Source organism: Camelus ferus, chromosome 34 (genome assembly GCF_009834535.1).
Source record: "Camelus ferus isolate YT-003-E chromosome 34, BCGSAC_Cfer_1.0, whole genome shotgun sequence".
In the NCBI taxonomy this organism is placed as follows: Eukaryota; Metazoa; Chordata; class Mammalia; order Artiodactyla; family Camelidae; genus Camelus; species Camelus ferus.
Window position 1 is genome coordinate 13,313,440 of NC_045729.1, and position 19,558 is coordinate 13,332,997.

Genomic DNA, 19,558 nt, shown 5'->3' on the forward strand with positions numbered 1-19,558 from the left:
CGTTGTGTCTTCTTTTGTGCATTGCTCTGTGCAGTTATTTCATCCAAGACCACAGGGGACTGAAAGATTACCCAGTTCACATTAAAACCATTCTTACCATATTGGTGTTGACAGGATGCTGGGGTTCACAGCGCCTACCCTGCTTTCCACCCTTGATTCCAGCCTTTACTGAGCCCAGAAAGCATTAAAGCTTTCCTTCTCTCCTAGAGCCCATACCCCCCAGTTCATGCAACGAATGGGCTCCTGCCAATGTATGTGATGTGTGCCTTTGTGAATTGCTTTATATGTTGAAGACACATTAGAGGAGTTGATTATTTCAAAGAAAATTTACAAGTATTTCATTTCTTAATGTCACAAGCCATTCTGATTCAAGATCATAGCCTCTCTCTAATGGATCAGCTTATGAAGTTCCATTTTTTGCTGAAGAGGTTTAATTAAAGCAAGATAAAAACTATACTTAATAACATTCGGTTGTCTGAAAGAGTTATTGTAGAAATGCCTAATGTATTACCAGAAAGTAGCTTCATGTCTCAGATAAATGCCAAGTTGTCCAAATCAAACTGATTGACAACTCGATTCGGAATAAACACAGTTATTGGCCATATTGTTCTTACATTTTTTTGAAAGAAAACATTCACATGGTGAAGGGAATCAGAATCTGTTTTTATATACCTGGAGTTATAAACATTTGTATCAAAATATTTACAATTATAGTATATGAAATATCGATCTATTAAAGAAGAAGCCAAATACAGTACTAGAACAACCCACCAACGTAATGCAAATTACATGAAACATAAATGTCATGGAAACAAAGTAAAAGACAAGGGAATACATAGTTCACTCCAGTCATTGTGTGACTTTTTAGCACAAAGCTAGTATCTCTTTTGGATATATCTGATATGGAAGCCCATTTCCGCACATTAGACAACCTTCTATAATCGTGTGATCATTAAATCATAATTTTAAAGTTCATCATCTGACAAGTTTTGCTTGCCAACCGCTTAACCCCAGCCCAGACAATTTGGTGGTCTGCCCTCAACATTCCCTTAACCAGAATGAACACAAAGAAATATACTTAGTAATAGTCCTTTTACATAAATACCAGCAATCGTGGCAGAAGGAAAAGTATATAAGAAATGGGAGGAGAAGGGAGCTAGGAGAAACAAAGTAGGCAAGATGTCTCAGGTTCTCCCTTAGGGTAGATCTCAGACTGATAAGGGAAATGTCTTCCCCCCAAAAATAAAACCCTCCAGGCAGAATCTGAGATGGCTTAAGATAGCTGCACCAGGCCAGAGCCTGCTTGACCAGGAAAACCACACTACATGCTTCTAAGTCCTCTATAGAAACACTCTTGTGGAAACAGACAAGCTCAATTACCATCCAACTGGGCACCACAAGAGTTAGGGGGTAATTTTTTTTCTTAAAGAAAATATCTTCCCATCACCTGTATTTTAATTTCTCTCATGGAAATTGTCTTATTTTCCCGGAAGTACAGACACTCTGTTCTTATCGTGACTGAAATCTAGAATGTTTAATACTTGACAATTATATAGCACCTTTCACCCAACGATCTGTTGTTCGGTTTTGGTTTGCATGTGTTTTAAGAAGCTTCCGGAATTGCCCTGCCTCACCTGTGTTGCGGGCTGGGCAGGACCTCTGGAAGATGACCGCTCCAGCTCATGCCAAAGCGACAGCTGTCTCTGAGCCCAGGAGCCCTGATCCCCAACATGGATAACTGGATAAAACTTCCTCAAAAGTGTAGAATTTAGAGGGAGAGTAACAGATTGTGTTTCCAGGAGCTATGTCTCACGTTAGGTACTTAAAACGAACACTGATTGCACGGAGAGGGGATCCTAAAAACATAACCTAATATAGCCTTGTTGCGAGAGTGCCCCTTGTCCCCGTAACTTGCGTGGTGCTTCCACCACTGAATTGGTCGTTAGTGGCTTTACAGAAACTTCAGGGAGCTGCCTTGGCTTCAAGCAAGAGGCCTAGCAAAGTCCACAGCAAGAGGTCTCCACGAGGGACAGCTGTGTGAGGTCTAGTCTGGGCCCTGACCGTGCCCCAGGCCTTCCACTGGGAAAAGCTGTCTTTCTCGGTTTGGCTAACCCACCAACTTGGCCTTAATCAAGACCTCCCTTCCTTCCATTTTGTCACAAATACCGCTGACTTCCACAGAGCTAACTGTCTGTTCTGAGGAGGGATGACGGCTCGCTGGCTCCGGGCCTCCTGCAGCCCCTTCACACTGCGCTGTGATGTTCTGCTTTGGGTCAGAAGGGCAGGGTGGCTCCCAGGTTTAGTATCCTCCGCGCAAAAACATCTGCTCTTGCCGGACCTTGTACCACTAGGTTAACGCGGGCCAGTAGGTCTGAGGGCTGCAGGGCGAGACCCGGAACTCACCCTCGGAAGTGGAGCCCGAGACGTGGCTGCTGTGGGGCCCCAGGCAGTGTGTGTAACAGAACAGCCGAGGGAGGCCCTCTGGCCCGCATCATGGGAGCATTCGTCCTAGCCCACGGCTTTCTCCCAGGGCGGGGGCTGGACAGCACAGGCCCCGCTCAGCAACGTTTGGGTTTCCGCCCCTCCCCTCTTTCTTCCCCTCCCCCACCCCCTTCCCTCTCTTGGTTTTTCCTACTTAGCGACTTCCACTTCCCTCCCAGATTCAACGGCTCCCTCCTCCCCACCCCCCAGATCCCCATTCATGGCTGAGCCTTATTTCTTTCTCAGGACCAGATAGAGAAAGCCAATGATGAGGCTGAAGCAGAAGCAGATCCAGGACAGGATGAAGGAATAGCCATGGTGACTCTCCTGCACTCCGGTTTTAGAACCGTTGGCATAGTGATTCGTGTAGATGGAGGCGCCCACCAGGATGCACAGCCCTGCAGGAGGGGGAGAAAACGGTTAGCTGTTGGTTTGGTTTTTTTAACATTAAGACCAAGGAAAAGATTTTATAATTTTAGAAAGAGCCTATTTCCCTCACGAGCAAGGGGAAAATGAAATCTGGCTGCTCAGCCCCCAACAGTGTGCCCTGAACCAAGCTCGATGGTTGTGTTGCTAGATCAGAGGTACTTGGGTTCTCACATTGGCACTGGTTTGTGTGTCTGTAAAGTAAAACCCAGAATCTCAGGTCCACCACCTGGCTTTCCTGACTGAGCCCCAGCACTTGAGGGCAGGCTGCCCCGGGGGTGCAGAACACAGCCTTTCAACAAACTGCATTCATCGCATGCATTGTGGTAGTGGTTTCATCTAAGGACCCCCACGTTCCCACCCCTTCACGTGTTTGTTATACAAGCTACCAATGGGCAGGGATAGTCGCCCTGGAGCCCCAGCTTTAAACAATGAAGCAGATAAGGGTTGTTATTCCAAGCAACTATCAGGGGTTCTCCAAAAAGAGTACAAAGAACCACAGGAGAAAACTGTGTAAGGCAATTTCGCAGCAGCATGTGCTCAGCTCTTGAAGCTGAACATCCACGCTCAGAGCGACGTGGAACCTTTTTTCAGTGTAAACTGATACTCACAGCACACCAGCATGGTGGCCCCCGAGAGGAAGAAGCGGTTGCCTTTCTCCATGGTGAAGAGCTGGAACACGAAGACCACGAGGGAGATGACGGAGAAGATGATGGACAGGATCATGAAGGCCTGCACTGTCTTGAGGGCGTCTGTGGACACAGGGCGGGAGGGAGTGAGGATGTTAGGCTAACCAGTCCCCAGGGGGCTGGTCTCTCCCTGAGCGCGAACTGCCAGCCCCGAGTACAGTATCTTTGTATATACCTTCACCGCCATATGACAGGTCTCCCTGGCAGCCATTATCGGTAGTACAGTTTTTCCAAAGACCTACTGATACTGTTCCGTTATTTGAAACCATCCAGACCTGAAATCAGAAAGAAACAAAAAGTTGTTTAAAAACAGATCCTCTGCTCTACAAGAAAAAGAAACGACAGATCAGCCTGTGTCAGGACCAATTCTTTTTTTTTAATTGACAAATTAAATTTATTTGTAGACATAAAATAATCATATTCAATTATTTCAAAACCAAAATTTTCTCCCCAAACAATGTTTATTAAAGCAACATTTAAAAACGTAATATCTTACTTAAAAATTAACATAACCTGAATAATTATTCTTGGTACATTTTCACGTACTTTAGTCATGGCTTTGTCAAAATTATCTCTAATACTGTTACTGGTAGTGTTTTAAATATATATTTTTACCATGGGTTTATTAATTTAAAATTTTTTTTTCAAATACTCTTCAAAAGGACTGAGTCTTAAATATGATACCATATGTATACAGCTCAGCAGCCCTTCTCTTGGTGGAAATAAGGTCCCACTAAAACTGAAGTCACAAAAGTCCCAAGAGAAAAGTGAGAAAAGAGTGTGTGGAATGGAAAACAAACACCCAGCCTTGTCCACACAGAGTGTCCGTTAAAACACCAGTTATTGGAAAAGCAAGGCCCAGGGTGTCAGCTCGCCTGCCTGTTCTTGATTCAGTAAACAGCTGAGTGCCAAGCCCCATATTAGAGGCTGATAATTCAGACATTCAGCCCTTGGTATCCACTAATACAGTTTGAAGTCATTTATCAGAACTGTTAATCCTGAGAGACTTGGGGGTTGGCATACAGAATGGCTAAATGAGTCTGGAAGGGGCTACATGGGGGGAAGGTTCTGTCTCATCATGGTAATGCTTACATTAGCCCTGCTTATAATCACACTCACCCATGTTGGCAAAACTCTTCTACCTGAACTTTAAAACCCATTTATCCTTCAACTGCAACAGGGACCTAAACAGATTCTGGAGCCATCTTGGTCTGTCTAGTGATGGGTGGCCTTGGTTTTTGCATCCAAGGAGCTGCCCTGTTTTTTTCCTGAGAAAAGCACAACTAAAAGGAAGTTGAACGCTGCAAACTACCACTAGAGGTCAGAGTAGCCCAAGGTTCAAAGAGAAGAGACTTGGCACCTTCCTATTTTTTGGTGGTTTTTGTTTGAGTTAATTCAGGGCAACCAGGCTAATCTTGCAAAATTCCACTTTCATATGCTGCTCTCTGCTCAGAACTTGAATTTTCTGGTCAGGCCACCATAGTCTCTCATCCCCATCTATCCTTTTAATCAAGGTTCCCAGAAGGAAAGGAAGTTCTGCTCGTGCCACACGAATGTCCTCATTATGCCCTGAACAAAGTTTGTCCCTGTCACTTGGGCTCCTTGGCTGGCAAGCCTGCCTGGGATGCAGCCCCCTGGTCCATTCCCCCCCCCCCCCCACATCTTTAGCAGAGAGAAGCCCCGCCCATCTACCCACCCTCCAAGCTCCCCCTCCACTGAGGAGCCTCACTCCGTTCCCCAGCCTGGCGGGATCACTCCTATAAACACTTGCTACTTAGTTGTTTGAAGTGCAGGTGTGTGTTTCTTTTTTCCCACGACCAAGCTGTAAGTTCATGAAGGGCAAGGACTGTGGCTTAAACCTCTTTTGTAGCACTTTACATACATATTCAAATAACTTCTGAATGAACAGATGTGCTAAAGAACACAACTCACGTTGGCGATGGTGGAAACAAATAACATGATGACGGTGGCAATGTGGACCACAAAGATACCAGCCAGTAACACCAACATCTTGGCTTTTTGAGGGCTTGGGAGTGAAGAAAGCTCTGAAAAGAAAGGCGAACACAAAAGGGAAAGGAGAGGTTAGTGTCAGACCCAATACAATAATTCCGCTTTCCCACACAGGTGGACGATCTGCTGAAACCAGGAGGAGTTGCCATAAAAAAACTATCACAATTTCATCATAAACTCCTGAAAACACTTAGGTAGCCCAGTTCCCCGGGTGCCTATTTGTCTATTTACATACATCTAAATGGAAATAATTCTGCCTCTGAGGTATTTATATGCTCATCCCTCTAATGCAGCCTGTTTCAAAACAAGAAAATTTTATGATAACTGTTATTATTTTATTTTGTTTGTGTTTTAGGGGCCAAAAGTAGGACTTTGACTTTTAAAAGGCCTTTGAGAGCTATAATTTCCAGATCTCTGTGCAACCAGGTCACATAAATTTCCATTTTCCACTAGGGAAGTGTCCACACTGCTGTCAAACTGCTCACCCAGCTATTTCAACAGAAGTGGATGCCTTCCTGCAGAATTCCAGCTATTTCTCGATGCCCTATGGACTGAGCAGGCTACTAATTTGATCCCGGATGAGATATAAAATGTGAGAGCCACAACGTCTATTATAATAATGCTGTTCGGTACTCAATAATGATAACAACCTAATTCCAATTTAATGGTCTGGTCACCTACTAATGGGGCATTTTAGACTTGTATCACTGCACCTGAGCCTGTGGGCTGTGTCGCAGTCGGGACTTTGCTGTTGGTCTGGGGGCAGAGGGTTTTATTTCCTACGACTCAGTATGACAGTTCCGGGGGCTTTTTAGAAGGAGGTGGCTTGAGAGACCACCAAACAGTGCCTTCTGCTTGTGTGAGACATCGCCCCCAATTCCAGTCCCTCAGGCCTCATTCCCACAGCGGGTGGAAGGATGGGGAAATGATATAGATTAAGAATGTGCATGGACAAACAGAAGCGTTCAGCCATAATCTCAGCAGAGCAGAAGAAGGGAGCCCACTGATCGTAAAGCCTAGAAAATAAAGGAAGTGTGAAGGCTGCGGGAGGGGGAGGCGCTTTTAATGTCACATGCAAGAGGGCTTTGTGATGCCCAAGGCAGGTCAGGTGCAATGCGGGCTTGCGGGAACTTCAGAAGGAAAGGGCTCAGGTGCTTCCCACGCTAGGCAGGGTGGATGTGTGGCTGCCCCCGCCCAGGGAGGAGCTGGCTGTGCTCCTCCAGCAACTGTCCCACTTCCCTCTCTCCCTCCACCTAATTTAATTGAAGCTTTGAGTGCATCTGAGTCATTTTCACACTGGACCAGGTTACGTATTGGAGAGCACCGGTACAATCATTCCAACCCTTCCAGAGCTTTTTCTCTCATCTCCCTTTCCTCAGCAGGCACTCAGAATCTAGAATGATCTAGAGTGTGCCTCACTCCTGACAGGCCAGGAAGGAGAGGCAGACCCTGGTCTCCACTGTCCACCCCAGCCCATTCCAACCACCACTACCCTCCTTCCCCATCTGAGCACTTCCCTGCAACCTAGGCTCTTTTTGTAGAAATGTGTCCAATTCAACTGTGGATGACAAAAATGATGAAGTTTATCCTGCCGCTTCAGGGGAGAGCTTGGAGCTCTCACACCTGCCGTGAATAATCTCCCCGCGCATTCAAATTCGTTTTCGCTTCTCTCAGGTAGCTGCACACCTCCAACAATTTTCTGCTTGACTTTCATGCACAGTTAGAAGTTTCTGAATTAGACCAAGGTTGAGTTCAAATCATATAAAGTTGTTCAACCGTTTGGTCTCAGGGTCCTCCGATACGAAGTGGGGGCTGAAATGCTAATTGTGCAGGGAAGTGGGGGGGGTCACATTGGATCATGTAGGTGGAGCTTCTAGCGCAGCCCCCGGCACGCGACAGATACTGCCGAGGTTGCATTGGTTGTGTTACCAGTACTACGATTATTACCCTACAAAACTGAGTCGCTGTTGCCAACCCAGCCCAGGTGGCGGTCACCACGCTGCGCCACGCCAAGTACAAGCGGTAGGATGTCTGCTATTCAGTTCACAAGGCTGTGTGTATCAAAACATTTTGGTGCCCTTAGGAATTGTCACTACGCCTAATCCTCGCCCCGTGAGTGGGGGGACCACGGGGAACACACCCTCGGGGATGAGGAGGAGAAAGCTCACCCTTTTCAGCCCTGTGCCTGACCATCCTCTCCACATCCCCAAGATCCATCACTAGGTCCTGACCTCACCCCTCCATGGGGATGGGAACAGGCATGATTTAATTCCCTAAATGCAGGGAATTAATTTATTATATAATGAGTCTTATGTTTAATCCTCCTTGGGCCCTATAAATGACTTTTTTATTCCTTTGCTTCTAATTGACAAACATCCTCTCCCATTAGGGGTTGAGGGGCCAAGGACGGAATATAAGACACCAAGAGAAGCCTCTTAAATGGCGTGGAGGAAAATGTTATGTTTCCTCCCTTACCTGCTTCTAGGGACTGAGCTGGATTTTCTGTCTCCTTGGATTGCTCTGTAACCCTTCAAAGTCCAGTCTGATTCCTCTTGCCCCGGCTCAAGATCTCTCCTTTAAGACTTGAACATTATCCCCTTCCATATGCCCTGAACCTCCACCTTGGCGCATGCACCGTGCCCCCAGGGCACGGAGTTCCTGGCCACTGGACCTCCCTTCTGATCTAAACCACAGCCCCTCTGGTCATCATCCCCCCGTGGAGCGCAGGCCGGGGGCGCGGGTGGGGGAATCAAGCGAGGAAGCGACTCCCTTTCAGGGCAGTTAGATTTTTGTAATCATATGCCACATCTTTTCACCAAAGAAAGGTGCAAAATATCTTGGATGAACAAGGGTTCTTCCGTGTACGGCACACACCATTCTCTCTGCTTTGGCCTGCTGTGTTGAGCCAGAAGTCAGAGCTGTTTGGCTGCAGCTGTGGTGTAACACATAGAGGAACTTGCTCCATCTTTTCATTGCCCCCAGTTTGTCGGGTTTTAATTAGTATCATCCATTATCAGCTTAGAGGGGCTTCCTTTCATTTCAGGGGCCCTCCCCAAGACATCTGGAAACAGAATCAACTGTCTTCTTAACTACCTGGCCTGGATCATCCCAAGATACCCGGTCCCTCTACTAGAGGACCCCCCCCCCCCCAGCAGAGAAACCCTGGTCCAGAGGGAGGTGGGAGGGGGAGAGGCAATCCTTGAGCTCTGCAGGGACTACGCTGAGTGGTACCTAAGAGGTGAGCGGGGACCTATCAAACAGTTTGGGTATAAAGAAGATCCTGTGCTCCTGAGACTTCCATCCGCCCGTTACAAGCAGTGCGGCCTTCGGAGAGCCTCACTCCCTGCCCTGCTGTGTGCCTCACTCCACAGAAAAGCACTGAAAAGAGACCGTTTCTGAGCATTTATGTCTTTGGAAGTATCGGCTGCTACAACTTTCCTTCCTGGCAGTATATTTCACTAACACAATAACTGGGTTCTCTCCAAAAGGCTATGGATGGTTCTCTCCAGTGGAAAGCACGCCCCTAGTCCTAGCCAGGCAACTCAAACCCGGGAGTAAAGATCAACAGAGCAGCGCTGCAGCTCTGAAGGGCTGGGCGCAGCACCCGCCTCTCAGAGCACCAGCGCACTGAGGCAGTCCTCAAGTTTGTCACGTGGTGGTTGGGGACTTCCATAACCACATTATCTGTGGTGCTTGGAGTTGGCCCCAGGCCACCAGAGCCAGTGAATTCACAGCGTTCTCAAAGGATAGGCTGTCCACTGACTGTTCTGTGGCGGGTGCCAAGGACATGTTTCTCCACTTGTCACTCTAAGCAAAGCGGGATTGTTCCCTTTACCCTCAGCTACCCAATAGGTTTGGGACAGGGGTGGTCAGGGCTCCATGGGGCTGGGTGGGAAACTGAGAAACGTATAGGAGGCATGAATGCTGACTCTGGAGAGAAATCATGGTTAAGAGAAACGGAGGTTAGAGACGTAGAGCCACACACGCTCTCTGCTACCCTTCTCCTGTTCTCCCTTCTGCCCTAACGACAGCCCTGCCACTTCCCTTCCCAGCACCGCCAGCTTCAGTTTCTGACCACACTTCCCCTTTTCTTCCCTCATCCCCTGGGCCACATTAGAGCCAGCGGTCTCTCCATGTTCCGGGCCCTGATGTGAGCCTCACAACCACCGCCCATTCTAGATCTGGACGAAGTCCTTTGCTCACAGGGGATCCATTACAGGCGGTGAAAATGGCCCTGACCATTTCAGCTGCTGGTGATTGGAGCTGGAAATGCCTAACTAATGTGGGGGATGGGGAGAACTGTCCTCTCTAGTTGGCTGCGTCCACTTGAATCTTTATTAGTTTTGCACCTCCTTTCAATACCCACTCCCCCCAAAATGAAAGAATCAAAGGAACACAGCCCTGAGACTGCCTTCCATCGCCCCTTTGCCTTTTTCAGGTAGCCTGACACTTTTAGGGCACTCTGACCATGAGAAATCAATCAGGCCTCTGTGGACACCCCCCTTTTTTTTTCTGTTGGGTAACTAAGACTACAGAGGTTTTGAGAATCATTAACTTCCAAAGGGACAGTAGGGGAGTTGAGATGTTGGTCATTTGGCTCCATGACTGCCAAGCTAGGGGTCAGATAACTTCTTCCTGCCCTGCAGTCTGTGTGTTTACTGAACTGGCCACCAGAGTCTGGGGGAAGCAGTGCTGTGGGGTGGTCTAAGGAACAATCACCTGGGAGCTAGACAACAAAACAGCAGCACCAAAAACCTACTCCTCCAGCAAAGAAGTGATGGAAATCCTGGGCTTGAGTCACTGAAGAACTAGTCTGAGCCTGCGGGTGTCACATAATCAGAAACGGGGAGCTGGGAGCTGTGTGAGTAATGGGGGAGTCCCACAGAGCTCAAATGTCCATGATTCACCAGAGTGGGTGGGAGTCCCCCAGACAAAGGCAAAGTGGAGGCATCCTCTACCAGATGGCGCAGGAGAGCTTTCTGAGAAGCCAGAAGACAGCGCGGTCATTTCCCTGACAGCTGAAGACAGCCCAGGCTTTTCTGGGGAGACAGGAGCAAGGATGACCCGCTGCCAAAGTACCCACCGCTCCTTCCCCTCACCCCAGTTTTATTGCCGAAAACATCACAGTCAGTTCCTGCATTCTTCCTCCAGTATTATCTCCTGTGCGTTCCTTTCTTTCCACTCCCATTGTCATTGTCCAGTTCAGGACCATCAGCATCTCCCATGATCCTCTCTCTCAACTCCTCGCTCTTTTAGCACATCCTCTGTGCCACTGGGTTATCTGACCTTGTCCCTCCTCTGCTCAAAATCCTCCAGAAACCCCACCATCAATCAGGAAAGAGGATCCAAACATCTCATGCTGGACTGGGAATCCTAGGAATTCAGTTTCCCCAAAAAAGGTCTGTTTTTCCATCCATCCTCCAGTAACTACCTATCAATTTCTTTTCAAAGAAGCTCAAATTCTGCCTCCTCTAGGAAGCCTTCCCAGATACATAGGACAGAAGTAGTCATTTTCCTCCTGTTATTAAAACCACGAGTGGTAGCCCGCCTAGTAACAGTTATTTATGAAAATGTTTGGCTTCCCCACCCCTAAGATTCTAAGTTCCTGAAAAGAGAATCTTGTCTATGACAGGCACCAAATATCTGTTTAGTGAGCAAATAAATGAATCAAGGAAGACAATATTTTCTTCTCTGCAGAAAAATAGTCAATGTCAAAGTGACTGAAGTCTTCATGATAAACAGCAGAATTCCAGACAGAAAATGATTCTCCTTCTTTATATATGTGAACTTTAGTCCTGGATTATTTTTAGAAATTATTTATGTGTTACCATAACTATGTATTAAGCATCTTACTGCAACACACTGTGAATATTCCCTAGTATCTTTGACATTTAAATATGCAAGGATATATACTTGTTTGTTGCCTTTTATTCAAGTGGAAACAAGGGAATGCAAAGAAAATATCTTAAACTCCTAAACCCTATTTTGTGTACAGATTTAACTTTCCAACCTACCTCTTTAAATTATAGACTCTCTGGACTGAAATGGGGCTTTAAAATTCCTTCCCAATACATGAAACTCATCTACAACTCTACACCAAGGAACTACCTAAATCACGCTTAAATTCCTCCAGTCGTGGGGAGCTCACTATCTACCAAGACCCCCCACTTCCATTAGAAAAGTGCTGACCATGCATCAGAGCCTGCTCTTGGCAGCAGCTACCCTGATCTTAGTTCTGCCCTTTGTCTAATGCTTCCTCTTTAGCACTTTTCTGAAATGGCCACTCTACAGCAGACCTTCCAGGTTATCAGGGAATTAGCCAAGGACGTCACCTGAGATCCCCCCGATCTCCAGCAAGTCATAACACAGTCCTGAGATGCCTCGGCCACCTCCAGACGCGACTCTGTCTTTTCACTGATTGATGTTTTCCCCACAGTGAAATCCGCATCTCTTTCTGGATAACCGTGAACTCTGAAGAAAGTTTTCTCATCCCATCCAACCCAGATGCCTCCTCCCAGGCACTAGGAAAGCTGAAAGGCAAGGCCACGCCTGGTCATCTGCCCATCCACGTCCTCCACAGCGTCGCACCCAAAACTGGGGCTGTGCTTCTGCAGACGCTGTGCAGGGTGGCGGCGCCGACGCCTCTCTGTCGTCTCCCCGTCCACATTACTTTGCTTTTGCTGGTTTGTTTTGATGTGTCTGTTTCCCACTGAGGACCATTTGGGCTGGCAGTATGGATGTCCATTTACCACAAAAGCAGAAAAGGAAACACTCTCTTTGGGGAGCAGCCATAGAGGATGTATCCGGAGGCAGAAAAGGCTGGGATTAAAGGCAGGCAGAGTGGATGAGACCTTGGATGACCATTGTTATTGTTGTTTTATGTCAAGTGTACTTTTCCATTCTAAATATTGTTTTTACGGAGGGGGTGGGAGGGGAGAGGCCTTCACGTCTCCGTGGGAAACATGTGGAGAAAAAGAATCCTAAAGGGCCATTTCCTCCTGCTTCTGGATGTCTGATGTTTGGGTGTGGAAGGAAAGCACATCATCCTGTGCCTCGCCGTGTACACACCATGCCAGGGCCTGATGTGTTGGAGCACATGGCAGTTTTTTACCACCAGGAGAAACACCAATCAAGCAGCGAAAGTAACAGGGACCCACAGGCTTCCAAGAAAATGACTATTTTTTCATGGTCCTGGGATCAAGGGGACGGCATCTCCCAAACGTGGGCTCTCATAAGTGGGGGCTGTTATTGAAAGAGTGGTGTTTGTTTATCTGGCCCTGGTACAGACCAGCGTGATTCTCACATTGTTAGCGATGAAGAACAGGGTGGGGTCAGGGGGCAGGTAGGAAGACCAGCATGTTGTTTAAGGGCAAAAAGAGAGAAAGAAAGAAAAAAAGCACCTATTAGACAATCAGATTGTCATAAAAATTCTGCCTCGGACTAACTGCTGACTTTGGGGAAGGGACATGACCTCTTTGGCCAGTGAGTCCTCGAGAGACACAGGATTGAGTAGTAAAGAGCATGGATTCCGGGTTCAGCTCCTGCCTGCACCACTTTTTTTTTTTTAATTTCAGTTTTCGTGAGGTCTAGTTGGCGTGTAGAATTGTAGGATGCTGGAGGCATACATCGCGGTGACGCCAGCACATTCTACCTGTGATCTGCAGACCTCACAGCATTAGTGCGAGGACTGAAGGGCCCGGGCCTGACACGGAGCAAAGGCTGTTTGGTTGTTGGTTATTCTTTCTGTTCTTTTATGAAGAATGAGGGCCTAGGCCCGGCAGGATGGGCTCAAAGCTTCTCTGGCAGGATCTGAGGGCCAAGAACTCTGCTAAAAGCAAACCAGCAGCATGAATCTTGTTTTTGCAAATGTTCCCAAGGAGAATAACCTCTCTCTCTCTCATTTCCCCTTGTCTTCTTTTGTGTCCAGGGCGGGGGTGGATCTGGGCAGCATCTGCAAAGGCTCGGGCCAGACCTGGGCGGGGAGTCTGGGCCCAGCCCACGCCCCCAGGCCACAGCTGGTCCGGCCATCAGGCCTTGTCCCCTGGGCGAGGACGGAAGCTCCGTTGTCTTCTGCTTCTGACGAAAGAGGAGTGTTCTGGCGGCCAGAATGTCTCGGAGGGAGAGGCTGCCAAGATAATAAGTAGGATTTGGGAAGAAAATCAAGGTGTGGCCGAGCCCCATCGGCGCTTGGGCGGGCCCGACAATAGGTGGCGGCAGCAGGCTTCAACCAGCAGGGCTGGGGAGGCGGCAGGGCTGGGAGGGATGCGGGCGCCTCCGGGGCACCCTCAGTGCTCGGGGTGGGCTGTGGGCTTCGTTTCTCTCCCTGGGGGCCATTGGTTGTTTCGAGGCTCAGCGGGGCTGAGGCTGTTCAGTCCAATTCCTTGACAAAGGAGGGAAGGCAGGTCCCCAGAGTGAAAGCAGAATCAGGGTGAAGCCCACCACTTTCTGTGAAGTAAGTGCAGACACAGGGCTGGTTTCATGAAACTAAACTTCTCTCCAAGTCCCCAGCTCCAGCCCCAATTATTTGAAAGAAGTCAAAGTGTCAGAGACCTCATTCTGCACTCAGCCCTGATCTGATCCTTCTGAAAAGGGAAGGAATGTCCAGCGGGGAGGGGGAAGATCACCCCCACCACCACCCCCGTTGGCACAAATACTCAATAGAAACTCAAATGTTGCCAAGCAACAAAGATTCTTCACGGTGTGGGGAGCACAGAATACTTGGCCCTAAGGACGGTCCTGAGATGTTGAGGACGGGGGTCCCCAGACCAGAGGAGAGGGAGTCAGGTGTGCAGCATCCTCACACATCTGCCTTGTTGTTTCTCCTCCTTGGCCGTCTCTTTCCACTTGCTCTTTCTCCCTCTTTTAGGCCTTTCCACCCATCCCCCTCTTTCCCCGCAACGCGCAGGCCTAAGGAAACACACGCAGCCCCCCTTGCTCCCCGCCCTCTTCCTCCTCGTACCTTCTCTTTCCTCCTCTAAGGCGATTCCCTGACCAGCCGCTCTCAACCACACCCTTAGGGCCACACCCTCCTTGACAAGAGGGTGGGGCTCCTCTCCCAGGACCAGCTCCAGGCCTCGCTGAGCCTGGTTTGGTTCCTGGCGAATCCCTTGCTGTTGTCAGTGTCTTAACGAGGCTTCGAGAGCCTAGCCCTTCTCCTCTGAGCTGGCGCCCTTTAAGTTTCATAAATCAAACCTCTTCCACTTCTTCGGGGAGCTGGGTGAATGCTCACTGCTCCCTGCCGGTAAAGCCCTCGGGCCACGTGCCTAAGGAATCTGGGCGTGTGTGGAGCAGAGGAGGCCGCCTGGGTCCTCCGACCTCCCTAAGAAGCCTGTTCCCATGCAGCGTGCTGCTTCATGCCACTTCTCTACCAATTTTTATGGAGTAAACTCGCTGTTAGCCTGAGCCAAGGGATTTCTTTCTCAGAACAAGAATGGTGGGAACTTAGAACAAGAGTCTCAGAGCCACAAGGGGCAGAGACCCCCAGGCTCAGTGCCCTCCAGCCAGAAGACCTGCGTCCTGCCCACGACACTTAGCAGAGTCGGGACAAGACCACAGTCCCTCCATCTTCCTGTTCACCCGTCTTGCACCTACCCGAGGATGCTTACCACCAGTTTCAACATGTGCCTTGTGAGTTCTCAACATTAATTATTCCCATTTGAAGGGAGAATTCATGAAACAGGCTCGGGAAATATGAAAACTGCCACAGGCCACTGGCACAAAGAACAGAGGAGTCCGTTTTAGTCCCCGAGAAATGCCATTTCCACAGCAGGGAGCAGAATGTGGAGCCAAATATTTTGTTAAAAAGGAAGAGAGAGAAGCAGCAATCCTCACAAGGGCCTCTACTTGTATCTTTGGGCTTCCGTATTAGTGGGTCTCCAGCTTAAATTGAGAGAAATGACTTGTAACCTGGAGTGTTCCAAAGAGTGGTCTTAAGACGTGTGTGTTTGGGGCTGGGGTCTTAGGAATTCAAGCAAACTCCTAATTGGAAGCGTATCTGGGCTCCCTTGATTACTGAAGAGAAATCCAGGGTCCTCTGGGCACAACTGGGAAGAGTGACAGCAAAGGGAAGTTGATGGTGAGAAAATTCCAGTTGCTCACTAGTTAACTGTCATGAGCTCCTTTCAGGGGATGGGCATCCAGACTGCCAGCCAGCAATAGGACCGAGGTTACATTGGCTTGGCAGTCTGTTCCTGTACTTACGATGACAGGAGGGAACACTGTAGAGGCGTGAACACCATGAACTATGGACCAGCCCCGCAAGGCCAAGTGAGAAGCTGTTTCTGGTATTGGATTGATTTAACCATGACCTCGAGGGAGCAACTGGGTGTGTCGCTCTGAGCAGGTATATCTGAGAGTCCCTACGTGTCTCTGAGCTTCCGTCCTGGGCAGCTCCATATACACACGCGTCAGCTAAAGAGGGAGCCGTATGCACGTGTTGAGAAAGTGAAAGACATCAGGATCCAGTCACTTGAGTGTGGACACCTAATGTGCAGAGTTTCAAAGCTTCAAAGCTTTCTGAGTCTTAGGTATTAATAATAACAATAATACAGATTCATCAACTTTTATCCATTAAATATTAAATGAGGGTCAAGTGCTTAGAAGATAAAGAACATTGAGTGGGTCAAGGACAACAAGAATGGAACAGGTATTTTTAGGACTGCGAAACTAGGAACGAAGTGCAGAAGTTACAGAGAAGTCAATTTTGCTGGATTTAAGAAACTCTCATAATTAGAGCTGTCCGGCAAAGGGGGTGAGCACGGAGGTGCGCTCGGAGGTAGCAAGCCCCTTCTCTGGAAACTTTAGGGAAATGTAAAACGCCCATCTGTCCAAGGTGGAATGAAAGTAAGATTTCTGCATATAGTAGGAGAATGAACGAGCTGACCTCCAAGATTCCTCCCAAGCTCAACGCCCAAAATCCAGGATGAAATGTAACTAAATTTGCCGTGTGCCCTTCTCTGAGGCCACTTTTTAGGTATATCCCCTATCAGGATCTGAGGAGTCTTCATCTCTAAGCCCTCTTGGTCTCTGACTGCTTTCTCTCCTATGGTCGCAGTAGGTCTGGCGTGAGCCAAAACCCCCAGAGGCACCCACAGCCCGCCAGGAGGGTCTGCATCCCCAGAGTGGCCTCTGTAGGGCTCATTCCCTGGGCCCCCTGGAGTCTGGAGGCCCCTGGGAACTGGATGGGCCACACCTGGCCTCGGACGGAAGCAGAAAGAGTTGAGGAAGCCACAGTCTTTTCCGCGGTCTAGGGGAAGGGACGTCTTTCCTCTGCTCAGAGGCTGCCCTGTACTCCTGGGAGGCAGCCAGCCTCTGTTCTGGGATGCGATCTGCCCTGGGCTGATCCTTGATGGCCTTCTGCCAACTCCTGGGACAGTGTCGTATCCTCAAACAATGTAAAATCTGGGGGGGTCCTCGGACCAGGACACCAGACAGGACATCCTGCAGCCCTCCAGACAGCCCTCCACCCCCTCCCCGTTCTTCCGAGTCTGGGGTGGAATTCGATCCACCTCTGAGGGTGGGAGGCAGCAGGGAAAAACAACCCTCCCATTTCAGGATCCTCAAAGTCTTAGAGCTGAAATCCAGAAAAACTCCCACAGCCAAGGAACTCTCACTACTCCTGGGAGGAAGAGGGGAAAGCAGGAATCAGAAATGCATTTTCAAAAAATTGCCCTCAAACTCCAGGAAGTAACAGGCAGCACACTTTCTCATTTATATAACAACCGCGTAACGTGAAATGCCATGCAAATAATGAGATCCATGACGGTTTATGCCCCCAGAGCTGTCAGTACTTTCTGTTTGCTGACAGGTTAAACCTGGCCTTCTCATTTGAACCTACACAGACTCAGAGATTTGTACGAGCTTCGTGGAATATCATTACAATCCCCTTAATGATGGCTTCCCTAATCCACATCCATGTAATCCTGGACAAAATAAACATCTCAAGCAAATGCAGGAGCTCCTTGCACTTGTTTAATCATCCCGTTGAGGGCAGTTTTACCAGGAGCCTTGCCTGTGCCAGGTACACAGGCTGATTACATTTAAATCTTCTCTTTCCAAAGAACTGCTCTTCTCAAGGAAATGCCTAATTCCGTCAGACAAGCTGAGTCCTGTCATTCTCCTTGCCTTGTTTATGTGTGTGTGGTGGCGGGGGGGGGGGGGATACACCAGTAACTATGTTGAAATGGGCCACACCTCAACCAAAATGCTAACTGAAAAAAAAAAAAAAAAGCAAATAGAAATCCCTCTTCTTTCTTTCTCCAGATTCCCCTCGTGATTAGCACAAGTGTTTGCATTTCTACAACGTTTTGGAAAGAGCAAGAAGACAAATATTCCAAAACAATCACTACCTTCCGTGCAGAAAAATCCCACATCCACCTAAAAAAACAGAAATTATTTTAACATTTCTGATATGCCATCTTTTCACTCAGCACTAAAATTCAGGGGTTTCTGTGGTGAAAGCACAGAACGATTCAACTTTTTTTTTTTTAAACAGGAACAGATAAAGTTCCGCTGCCCCACCCTCTCCTCCAAACCCAGTTTCCACATCTGGCCGAGGGGAGAAAGGACTCTGGAATCCACATCAGGCTCCTGACTCCACCAGAGGAACCCCTCCCGCATTTCATTTGAAACCCCACTCGGTTCCCTCTCCCTCTCTAACGGTTTTCTTTAAAACAAATCCACCCCCTCCTCCTATCCTGTGGAAAGAAAAAAAAAAACACTGAAATTTAAACAAAAGTGAACAAGCAAGCCAAAGGACCACAGTAAAAGCAACCACACAAATAAACTGAAAAGCAGGTATCTCTCCACCATCACCCGCAAAAGACTAACAGACAGAGAAACAATTCAAGTCCTGAAGCACTTTGAATCGAAACAGAGGAGCTGACAAGTCTGCCAAGTGCAGAATGTCATCTCCCAAATGCGCCATGTTTCCTCCATAAGGAACACCTTGTCCCGGTGAGCTCCAAAGTCCCCCTGCTGTCACACCTTCAGGGCAAGCGCCCAGGTCCCGCAAGACATAATGACAGCCCGGCCCTGCTGATCTCCCTGAACTGCACCCCCACCACCTTCAAACTGTATTTTACTGAACCTTAAGGAAAAAGTTGTCTCTGTGTCCACTTGCAGCCAAAAGCTTGAAGGACACAGTTTAAGGAGTCATAGAAAAAATAGCAAAGGGAAAGAGGAAAAGCAAAGCTTTGATGAGGTCAGAAGGAGGAGAGCGGTGGGGAGGAAAGAAAGTCTGCCGGGCTCCCCCGCAGCGCAGGGAGCCGTCCTACCTGAGGGTCCAGCGGGCGGCGGGAGCTGGTGGCAGGCGTCTGCTCTCCTGGAAGTCTGTGCCTGCAGTGAGGGGAGGGCCGGCCTCCCGAGGTTATAAGTTTCCTGCGCTGCTGTGCAGGGTGTGTGATGGGCGGTTTCTTTTCACTGTGTTTTAAAGGAGTTTCTATGAATCAGTCTGGCTTAAAAAAAAAAAAAAAGTGCTGGTAAGCTACGCCCTGCTAAGTTGGCAGTCAGTCAAGGGAGCTGGGAGTGAGCCATCCATTCAGAGAAGCCCGCTGAGGCGCCCTCTGACTCAGACGCACAGACCACAGTGGAAAATGAGTGACACGGCTTCGAATGAGTAACAGGAGTCACACAAATAGATCTGTTTACCGAAGCCCATTCCTCCTCCCCAGAAAGGAGACTTGGTTGCCATGGATATAAGGCGGGTTATCGGCCCACACTTTCCTCTGGGGGGCAGGACGGGGAGGGAGGCAGCGCCCTGCCCCTGACATCCTAGCTAATCATCGTGCGACATTCCCATTCGTCCTCCCCCACTGGACGCATCACGGCTGCTCGCGGTCTGGAATGTGGGGATCTACCTCTTAGCTGCTGCCCTGCCTGACCCGGGGCACCGTCCTGTGGGTGTCTGGAAGAGCAGGCTCTGGAAGAAGAGGAGCCCTCGTAACCCTGCCCCC

General features: G+C 48.7%; 1 protein-coding gene across 1 annotated transcript; it reads right to left on the minus strand.

Moving 5' to 3' along the window:
• Positions 1 to 642: 642 nt before the first annotated feature.
• EMP1 (epithelial membrane protein 1) lies at positions 643 to 19,038 on the minus strand. The gene is made up of 5 exons (XM_006192119.3): positions 18,881 to 19,038; positions 5,529 to 5,641; positions 3,772 to 3,871; positions 3,519 to 3,659; positions 643 to 2,879 (listed from the first exon to the last, which is right to left on the minus strand). Exons 2-5 carry the CDS (start codon positions 5,604 to 5,606, stop codon positions 2,713 to 2,715), a joined length of 486 nt encoding a protein of 161 aa, XP_006192181.1. The 5' UTR covers positions 5,607 to 5,641; positions 18,881 to 19,038; the 3' UTR covers positions 643 to 2,712.
• Between the last annotated feature and the right edge of the window lie 520 nt (positions 19,039 to 19,558).